We start from the raw sequence: 10,808 nt of genomic DNA on the forward strand, positions 1-10,808 counted from the left end.
AAGAAGGACTGGCCGGGTGGTTTACCAAGCCCCACACTGCCAGGAGGGGTGGACAGGGCTTGTCAGACACAGGTTTTGTCCAGTTAGGAAGGAAGCCTGGGACTTGCAGCCTTTGCCCCAGTTGTGGGAAGCCCCAAAGCAACCAAAGGCTGCTTGCTTTGCTCACTCACAAAGCCTAAGGAGACCATGACTTTGCCCAGCCTACAGGCATTCTCAGAGGCATTCCTAATGCCTCCAATGACACACATACACCTGATACAGTCTGCCTACGTATTTGCAGCGATGTTGACACCTGGGACCCATCCAGGGCCAAGTGTGCCTGTTCACACTTTCATCCATTTGCCTGTATATTCTGCGTGCTTGGGTACAAGTGTCTGGGCATGGCTGGAAATTTATGTGCATCAGCTAAAATCATTCTGAGCACACATCTCTGCAGAGTTTTCACATCATTTTGCAAGGGCTTAGGAGCTATGTCCTATGCCTAAAAGAGCTTTGCTGTCAAGGCTATCTCTTTCCAGAAATGTCACTTTGCTGAGGTAGGTCTGGAGTGAGAGCTGGCCCATGGTGAAGGAGAGGCAGCACTTACATTGTGAGCTTTGGTGATGGTAATAGTGAGTCCATCCTGCTTGGGTCTCCTGGAGGTAACAGCCATTCCCTCCTGCTCAGCTCGCTTTTTGTCCTCTTCTATTTCCTGAAACACATATATATCCTTATCATCAGCCTGTACCTGTATGTCTACAGATGTTGTCCATTTTGCTGTTTAGGATTTCTCCTAAATGGACCCACCTCCACCTCTAAGAAGGAGTGGACCAACTTGTGTCCCATTTGTGTGCCCTTGGAAGGGGTCACAGGCAGCTGTGACCTGCATTACCTGTCCCTTTGCCACAGGCATCTTAGTAAATCTCTTTTTGACTCAGAGTGTCTGCTGTGGTCTCAACACATGCAATGGGAAGCAAGCATAGAATACAGGGGTCCCTTCCTGACAGGCAGGGAAGATGATCGGTTTGAGGTTCAGGAAAAATTGGATATAGGACCTGTGGAGAGGCTGGAAGACACACTAGCGCTGCAGAAAGGGAGGGCTGTGAACAGGAGCCATGGTCCCTGTGCCAGTCTGGGGCCAGGGCATCATCTGTGGCCAAGGGAAGGTGGCCGAGATCTGGCTGTCTGCTAGGCAGCTTCTTCTAGAAGTCAAGTGGTAGTAGCAGGTGGGTAGCATTTCATGGGGGAGTAAGAGATTCCCTCCCCCAGCTGCTTGTGGCATTCGACTTTTCCCATAGCTTTCCACTATGTACCATATTTTGCTGCCACCAGAAAAGGTCCATAATGGCTCCTATGGTATCAAAGGAAATTTCTTCTAAGCAGGACCCAGCCCAGAGCACCACTCAGTCTCTCAGCTCTGGATCCAAGACACAAAGCGTGCTCTGGGTTTTGGGGTTTTCAGCATGGTTCTCTGTCAAACTTGAGACTGCCCACCCAGCTGGCAAATGTTAAAGAGCCCCTAAAGCCAAGTGGCCTTGGGCACAGACAGGCAGGAGAATATCCCAGACAAGCCAAGGCGGACCCTTCTGCCAGGATTACCCTCAGGCTCTTCTACTCTGTACTGCCATACACAGACACTCATGAAGAAGGGTAAACAAATCCACAGAGAGAGCTCTGGGTTACCACAATGTCACCCAAACCAGCTCATACAAGCCAGGCTGGATATCTCCTGCAGGCCACTGTGTAGACTCTTTTGGCCAAGGCAGGATCAAAACCCAGAGAGTGTAGCTGGAGTACTTCCTCCTAATTCAGAGGGTAAGGCTGCAGTAACCAGCAGGCTGCTAAAGCCTTGATTTGCCTTCATCTTCTTTTTTTTTTTTTTTCATGGAATCTGTTTTGGACACCTCTGTGCTCCACAGAAATACTGGGACTGGCCATGGAAGAGCTTCAACCCATACCACCAGGTTGGGAAGATAAACCTGTCAAATGTCTTGAAGATGCAACCTCCTATGCATCCAAGAAGATAAACAAGAGGCACTGAGAAGGACAGATGGGGGAAAAGTCAGGGGAATATGAGGTGAAGGGGTGGGAAAGGTGTGATGCAGATAGAGGAAGATGGTAGGGCGAGAGGAGATGCTGGAGCAGCAAGACAAGCATCGGCGAGCCTGCTTTCCAATCCAATTCAGGAGCCATAGCTAAAGGCAGAGCTCTGCCCACATGCTCCAAATGCTTTCTGATGTAAAAATGATACCTATATAACAAAGTCACTCTGACACTGCTGACCATTTTCCTTACCAGGTGAGTTGAGGACTCCAAATCAGAGCTGGGGAAGGTAAAAATCTGCAGACTTACCTGGTATCTTCGTATGAGTGCTTCATTTTTTTTCCGCAAAGCCAAGATTTTCTTATCGAGTTCAACATCTTTCTGCTCTTTCTTCCTTAACACTGCATCCTCCACAGCAGCATCCTGAGAACAGAAGGAGCAAAGCTCTTCTCAGTCATCACAATAGGACGAAATGTGCTCCTTCTGTTTGGACAGGGTGGGAAGTGGAGGAATCTTTCCCCACCATTTCTCCCCTTGGTCCTACATTAAAAAGAATACTGTATCTTGTAAACTGACTTTTTTCCTGACAGAATTGACCTTTTATTTTCTCACAATTTTTGTTCAGCAATGAGGTAGGTAGAGCAAAAAGCTGATGTCCCACTTTGATGGCTGTTGGTAGGCTCCAGAGTTAACACACTGCTTAGCTGAACGGAGTAAATGACACCTTTCCCTACTGTTGGTTCAGGTGTTCTCAGGCACATCAGTTCCCGTCCATTTACATTCAGAGAGCACCTTGGTTACCACAAGGGATAACAAATAGGATTTTTTAAATTCTAGTGACAGCAGTGTCTAGCGAAAATTAATGCTGATGAGTATCAACTCACTGCAGCAAGCTGATCCATATTGTCTAGACTTCGCCTGGTGTTTGCATGAAGAGCAAGGAGGCAAGGCTGAGATCTCCAAGGCACTACGGGTTTATTTTTAAACAGTGTTTTTGTGCTCTCCTTATCAGCGTGGCATCTGCATGCCACAGAGATCTCATATTCCCTCTCCTTCACTCACACAGAGAGCTGGGTAAGATGAAGTGAGACTGAGGAGGGGAAGAAAGAAACCCCAAATCTCTGAACAGTCATTGCACACCTGGGTACCCATTTTGCTGATATCGCAACTCTAACCACCAACAGGCTACCCCCAGCCTGCCACCCTTGCCATTTGGCCCCGTGCAGTAAATCTGCCGCAGGAGCACTGCAGCAAATCCAGCTGCCATGCACGATGCATATTGCCCACAGCTCCAGGAAAGTCTGGAGGAATCGAGAAGCAAATGGAATGAAAATGTTGCCCATCTTGCTACAACTAGATGTTGCTCTTCTGGGTGATTCTCAGGGTTGTGTCCCTGTGAAGCAGAAACAGCCAGTGCCTGGCAGAAAGGCACGTTGATGGTCCCCAAGGGCTGGCAAAGAGGTTCATGTGTGCCGACATCCTCTGGGGCCAGCATTGCCTCCCTGTGACTCTGGTGCTGCACAGCACCGTCCTGGCCCCATCCTCGCCCTGGACCTGTCGAGGTCTCTGGGGCCAGTATCAGACCCGGATTTGCGGCACCTCAGCCCCCGGCCATACGCCGGGGGCAGGGAGAGGGACCTGCCTGGGGGAAGGCTGCACCCCACCCTCAACCCCAGCCTCGGAAACCTTCCCAGCCCCAGCCCGCTGCTAACCTGACAGCTGCTATGAGCCTGGTCCTGAAACCACCCCAGTTGTATGGGTATACTGGGCATAACTGGTGAGGTTTCGGTGGCGGCGGGTAGGCTGCGGGCTGCCCTGTGAGGGAGGAGACCGCCGACTGCTGCCAGCCCGCTCCCTCATGGGCCTCCCGCCAAAAGTCAGCCAATCAGGGGAGTCCGTGGGGCCTCTGAGCCAATCAGAGGAGTCCGTGGGGCCTCTGAGCCAATCAGGGGAGTCCGTGGGGCTCCAGAGCCGTCAGAGGAGCGAGGCGCCTCTGCGCCCTTCAGGGGCGGCAATGGTGCCTCTGTGGAGCCATGTTGAAGAGAAAAGGGGGAACGAGGACAGAGCAGGAGCGGGTAGAGAAGAAAAAGGCCCTGCGGGGAGGAGGAGGAGGGAGGCCCGCCCGAGTGGGGACACTGGAGGGGCTGTTGCTGGCCGGGGGATGTAGGGGTCGGCATTCGGAAGATCTCGCGTTGTCACGGAAAGTTAGAGGGTTAGTCGCAGCCTTGTGATGTACCTGTAACCCCACCTCCCCTTGTTAGTATAAAAGGAATTAACTGCGCAATAAAAGCCGGAAGTTGGCGCTCACACTGTGTGTGTTATCTGTCTCTTTCCCTGGTCCGGGCCGACCAGTGATCTAAGCGTGGCACCTTGATATGTAGCGAATGCTACAGGGGGGAGCCACCAGGCGCGGACCCCGCTGCCGGGGCTGCCCTCGCCTTGCCGAAGGAACAGGGTGCCCCGTGCTGAGGGGGACAGAGGACAAAAAAATGGGGGTGAGCGGTGCCGGGAAGGAAGCAGGGGTGTTTTTCCTAAGGGTGTGTGTGGTTTTATTTTTCTTTAAAATGAGAATCAGTCGTTACTAGATGGTTAACTGGCAAATAAAATTGATTAAAATTCCCCTTAACAGTAAAGTGGTTTTGCTCGTGATGCATGGGCAAGGCATGTTTTTCGCCCATCCCTCTTGGCTTCCTGTCAAATTCCTCATAAAAACACCACAACTTTCAAGACAACTGTCAGTTTCCCCATTTTCACAGGAGCGAATCACCACTGCATCCCTGCGAGTGAGTATTTCTGCCGCCCTCGCTTCTTCAGGGCCGACGGCTCCCGGCTCTGCCCATCCCAACGCCAAAATCCCCAGAAGCATCCTCCGCTGCAGGCTCTGTAGCGTTCAAGGCTGGGAAGAGCTTCTGCACAGCCAGGAAGGGTTTTTCCTTCATTAATCATGACATAGCAGGTGTGACCTCCTTCAGGGAAGGATACGTCAGGGGCCAGCCATGGCAGCTGGGGACACGGGATCTGGGTCCGACACCCGCCGTGCCCTGGGTGCCTTTGTGCCGGCGGTGAGTCAGGCAACCAGGCTCCCCAGGGTCCAGCCTCGAGCGGTAGCCAACGGGCTTGCAAACCCTTTCTCCTGGGAAGGGAGGGTTTCTCCTGGAGACCTCAGCTGCCTTTTGCCTGGTCTTAATTAGGTCACCAGAGGAAAAACTGGAGCGGCTAAGGTCCGGAGGAGGAGATGGAGGGGTGTTGTCAAACACAGCCCTTCTTAAACTGAGCAAACATACAGTGAGAAGCCCAAGGCTTGAAGGCAAAGAGTAAAACCACAGATGCTGTAGCCCAAGGGAGGGAAAGCCTTTGACTATGCTCCATGTTCCCAGCTACGTTTGTGAACTCTGTCCAGTGATGTACAGGGGCTCCAGCCTCCTGAAGATGTACGTGTTTATAGTGTGACAATGCATCAAATGAGACAGAATTAAGGCGCTGTGAACCTGACCCTTGATTTCTTGTGTGTCATGTAGCATTTTGCCAGGATGAGAATTTCCTGCCCATTTGAAAGCATAGGATTTTAGATGAGCTGCAGGAGCTACCTCCTTAACATGGGAAGGTTTTCAGATACCTGGGAGATGGACACCAGGTAAGAATGTGGGCACGTTTCATCAGCTGGCCCTTTGGAAAATAATTCTAGGTAGTGCGTGGGATTTCAGCCAGGGGTTAGCATCATTGCTCTTCCAAAAGTGTCACAGGCCTCCCGGGAACCAGGGCTGCAAATCATCCCCTGTGTCCATGGCCAGCGCTTGCCTTCAAAGGAAGGGATCCAGCTGCTGAATCACTGCACATCCCTGCAACGCTAGGTCTTCCTTTCAAGGGTTTTACATGAAAAAAAACCCCAAAGCTAACTAAATTTCAGCTCTCGTCAAGCAGATCTGTGCTTGATCTGCAAATAATAGGGCCATGGATGGGGGGAGAAGGCTGCCTAGTTAATGTTCTTTGGAGAAAAGGGACTAAAGGTTGAAAACATGATACCATCACAGAGGAGGTGGGCTGGATGTCAGAAACCAGAGAGGGGAAAAGCAGGAGAACCGGTCTGCTGAAGTAGAACTCAGATCCTGCACAAGCACATCTTCACTTGTATCCCCAGTGAGGGGTATCGTATCAGTGCTGATTTAACAGCCCTCGGCGAGGGCTGCTCTGCCAGGACACAGGCATGCATTTGTGTTCAGGTGGAACAACAGGGACATTTAAACTGCCTCCACACATTCTCCTGCTGGACAATGGGATTTTGTCAAGGTCTGCAGGAGAATGAAACACGCTTTTCCATTGCCATCAATCAACCGGCTACGCGACAGGTGAGTAGATTGTATATGTGGGTGGATACACTTTCATGGCCATTTTGCAAGGCTGATTAAAGCTGAATTCAATGTTTACCTGAACAGAAGCTATTCTGTGAGCACTAAATTGGCAGGTTCACTGTTTGCTGAGTGCTGGGGTGTTGGCTGCTTGAGGGTGGGATCAAAGTGGTGCATGCCCTCAAACACACCCCTTTCATCTTCAAATTCCTTTGAAGGAGGACTGACAGAGCTGCCGGCTCAGGAAGAATTTAAAAATTCCTGCAGAGATTGTATTTGTGCTCTTCTCTTTTCAAAGGCAAAAGGTGGAAAAGACCTGTCAGGCCGTTCTCCCTCTTTGCGCGAGGCTGCACATTTGTCAGCATTTTGTCTACGTTGCAACACAACAGGGGGGGAGGGGGGTCTTTCCGTTTCCAGCTGGTAACAAGTCACTGGAAGGAAAGTTTTGCTGGTATTCAGCACTTCTCCTCCCCTTTATTAATGAAGCCATTAATGTATTACTCTCTGTGCGATCTGTTTCAGCAAATGCATACGAGAGGTGGTCCCTTGCCAGCACACCCCGGTGCCACAGAGCAGCCCCGCTGCGTGCAGAAGCGCCGAGTGGCGTTTCAAGCCCACGCACCGGCTCGCAGGGGCTCACCCATTGTACAGTTAAGCCAAGTCAGCGTTTGCTCATCAGCCGCTGCTCCGAGCCAGCCGATAACAGGGGGATGTGCCCTCTCCTCCGCTTCTGGAACGAATCCGCCACCCCTGCCCATGCCGAAGCTGATGCTCAGGATGAAAAGTGGCTACACCGTGCCCTCCCCAGAGTAAAGCTCTTCCGGGGAGCCAAGGTGCCCGTATGTCACAGCGACGGGAGAGTTATAAATGGCTTTGGCAGAATGAACGTGCGATGGCTTTAAATCAGAAAGCAGCCGAACCCGATGCCTCCTAGATAGCAAGGCAGAGTGACGAAGCCGCAGAATGAGAGGCCTCTTTCTATCGCAAATAAAAATGACACACAAGGAGAAATGGAAAGCGAGCAGCTTTGTGCTTCAATTCAATGACGACATCTCATTCTGTCATACCCCCCACTCCTAAGTGGCACACACACTTGCTACGCAGCTCATCGGGGGCTGGAGGGACGCCTCACTCCAGACTGTCTCTGCGTGCAGTGTTTTCCCGCATACTTCCACGATCGCCTGCTTCTACAGCAAGAGACCTCGGAGGCAGAAGGGTTGGAAAAGCGAGAAAGACAGAAGGTGGGGGGGAGGGAAGAGGAGAGAGGAGCGGGGCCCTTAGCTAACACTCTTCTGCGTAAGCAAATGCATCCGCTCTTTTTAAGAAATATCCTCTGGCTTGACAGCTGCAGCTGAAACCCTTGCTGGGATAAGCAACATCCAGCACTGCCCGGGCTTCTGTTTGTTATCTACCCTGGTCTCCCACCCTCCTGGGGGGCACATTGTCCTGAGCCAGCCACTGCAACCTGCCCCGGCGATGGACGTGCAAACCCGGGCACCCAAAATCCACCCCCCTAGCACCCCCCCACGATGCAGTACGGCTTGTTTTCTCCCGGTGCCTGCTGGCAGCCAGGCGAGGAAAAAAAACAACAAAGCGACAACCACCGAAAGGCCACCCTGAAGGAAGCGAGTGCAAGTCCTTTCGTGGCCTTTTTGGGTGAGGGACCCCACCACCCCGTGCCCCTCCCAGGCCCCACAAAGGCAGCACTCACAGCTCGGTGCATGTTGGACATCGGCGGCGAAGCCCGGCGGATTCCAGAGCAGAGCTAAAAGAGGAGAGCCATCAGACGGCCTTTCTCAGCACTGGTTGCACAGCATACAAGATCATGTTTTGATTACAAAAGCCTCGTCTGGGCTCCCAGCCAAGAGCACTGGCTGCCTAATATACCAAGCACAGACAGGGTTTTGAGTGCCTGTGTCCTCCTCTCCAATCTCACTCTCTTTTTAAAAGAAACACTCCCCCTTTTCCCCCCTCCTGACTCCTTTTAACTTCCTGATGCCACAAGCCCTCGTTCAAAGTGGGAAAAGCCAGGCGAACAATGAAAAATGGATCAGGCAAACAGCTTGACTTCACTTCGTTGCCATTCATGGGGTCGTGTTATTTGTTATGCATGGCTAGTTGCACGCCTGGCGGGGGATCAGGAGAATATCTGGGGTCCTGAATGTCTTGTGAGTGTGAGTATGTGCATGAGCCTTCATGGGAAAACAAGTGCCGGATTTGCCTTTTTCTGTTTAATTTCAGTATTCTCTGGGAATGATTTTGCTGCTTTTAAAATGCGCCTTTCTTTCAGGGAAGGAGCAGAAGCGATGCTGTGGGGTGGGCATTACCAGCTGGCACCATGACTAGCAGAAAGCACATAGTCAAAGGAGAGGGCCCCCCTGTAAGTCCCTGTCTGAAAGCTGCCAAAATGACCCCCAGAAGAGTCACAAATAGCAGGGCTTTGGGAGAAGAGGGAGCATTCATCTGCTGCATCTTGGGTTGCCAGACTTGAACCCTTACCTCAGCACCATGTCCTGGCTGGGTGCTATGTCATCCCTCAACACAGACTGGCAGCCCTTTCCCTCAACCTCCCAGGGACCCAGATCAAGCAAGGGGCGAACAGGAGATGGAGGAACACAGGGGAATATTTTGTTGCCCAAGGACTGATGCACACCCCAACCTTAATGAAGGCCCCGCTATGTTCATCTGTTAAAAAAAACGAGCAGGCTCACTGCTGGTACCTATCCCCTCTAAGACCTTTAAGCAGGTCAACTGCTCACAAAATCCAAAACGTTCAACCTGAAATCCAGCATGGTTCAAGGGAAGCCTTCAAAAGACTTTGAAGAACTCTGAATCTGGCCCCTCCTCTGCGCATAACTTTAGCTATTGGAGATCAGGGCTAAGGCACTAAAGGAGCTGGAAGCATGGCTTAGTAAAAGCGCTTAGAGGGAAAGACTGACCCATATTAATTAGTAGCTACCCAAATGATGAAAGGAAATTGAAACCATTTCCCAGGCTGTGCCTCTTGGATTGAGGCTTGATGAAGGAAAGGAAGACTCTGCTGTGGATGGAAAATTGGGAAAAAGACACGATAGCTTTGCTAGAGCCCAAGAGCTTGTCAAGAGGTTTGTGATGGACAAGCCTGTGCAGGAGGTACAGAGCCATGCAGGGCTTTTCCTTGCCCTGGGAACACAGGGGAGCTGGGAGGATGATGCTGGCTTGGGTTTCCAAGCTGGCATAGTCCCTTGTGAGGGCAGAGCAATGGCCCATTGTTGGTTGGGCTGGTGGCCACAGGGACAAAGTCAGCCCTGGGACCTGCTGCTGGGCTGAGTCAGAGAGCCAGTGTTCATGGAAACACTTTTTCCAGCGATGGTGCATTACCCTGTTTGTATGGTGGCCGTGTGTCTGGGCTTGAGGAGTCTGCACACACTGCTAACACCCAGTTAACACAGAGATCGACAACATTATCCCTGGTTCTTTGCACAGTGCAGGGTAAACACCATGTGCAGTGGGCTCCATTGTGCTACCCATCGATCACAGTACTTAAGGGACCATGTCATGCCCAAGTTGCCAAGGCTTAAGCTAAGTGCTCACAAGGAGTTTCTACAGACCTCATAGCCATGGCATCCTAGGTCTCTGCTGTTATTGATGGTGTGGCCAAGCTCTTCCAGCAATGAGCAGCGCCATGAGCAGGCACAAAGAGCCCCAAAATACCTTTGCCTTTGCTAATGTCTCTGGAGAGCTGCAGTTCCCTCCAGGGCAGCATCAGCTACTCCACTGCCCTCAACACAAAGAGCTGACATTTCTCAGCTGTCCTTCACCATGTCTGAGTAGCATAAATGACAAGCATCTACTTCTGCATTGTCATCTGAGACCAATGAAAAGATAAATGCTCGGTTAACGCTGTGGACACGGAAACCCAGGGGCAAAAGAGCCCAGTCAAGGAAGCAGCATCTGCAGCTTCAGCAGTGGGGCAGAACAGGCTGGTTTGGGGACCTGTCTGTGCTCTTGGGACTCTCACAGGTTGTAGAAAGCAGAACCTTACAAATATGCTGAGATTTATGGGGTTATATACATGCACATATATTTGCTTATTCCTGGTATCATGGCCAGAAAGGGCTGCAATAACTCCACAGCTGTCCTCAGCTTGAGGGCTTGCTCTGAACTGTCACAAAATCTGGTTTGCTCTTAAGTGCACTGTCAATCCCAAGATTAGCACTGCCTTCCCATGGGGTCTGTGCCTACCTCAGTGTAAGGGCAATCCTCCAGTACCATCATCCTGGCACCAGGGAGCACCAATACCCAGAGTTCTGCCACTTGGGAAGGAGAGGAGGCAAAGATGGTTCCCAGTCTCCTGCTCCAGTGAGAAGGGTGTTCTGGATGCATGACATTTCAGGGGTCCCACAGGACCTCAGGACACACTAAATCCTTGTTCACATGAGCACTCTCACCTTGGTGGCT

General features: G+C 51.5%; 1 protein-coding gene across 2 annotated transcripts in view; it reads right to left on the reverse strand.

Moving 5' to 3' along the window:
- Positions 1–8,313, reverse strand: part of CCDC9B (coiled-coil domain containing 9B) — a 53,819-nt gene extending 45,506 nt beyond the window's left edge. Inside the window, exons 1-3 of one of the 2 annotated variants that reach the window (XM_075048510.1) lie at positions 8,080–8,313; positions 2,332–2,445; positions 587–691 (exon numbers count right to left, since the gene is read on the reverse strand). In XM_075048510.1, the coding sequence (XP_074904611.1) occupies positions 587–691; positions 2,332–2,445; positions 8,080–8,100 (240 nt within the window). In that variant the 5' untranslated portion in view covers positions 8,101–8,313. The remainder of the gene's footprint in view (positions 1–586; positions 692–2,331; positions 2,446–8,079) is intronic. The other variant, XM_075048511.1, reaches the window with a different exon arrangement.
- Between the last annotated feature and the right edge of the window lie 2,495 nt (positions 8,314–10,808).

This window comes from Buteo buteo, chromosome 16, assembly GCF_964188355.1.
Source record: "Buteo buteo chromosome 16, bButBut1.hap1.1, whole genome shotgun sequence".
Classification (NCBI taxonomy): domain Eukaryota; kingdom Metazoa; phylum Chordata; class Aves; order Accipitriformes; family Accipitridae; genus Buteo; species Buteo buteo.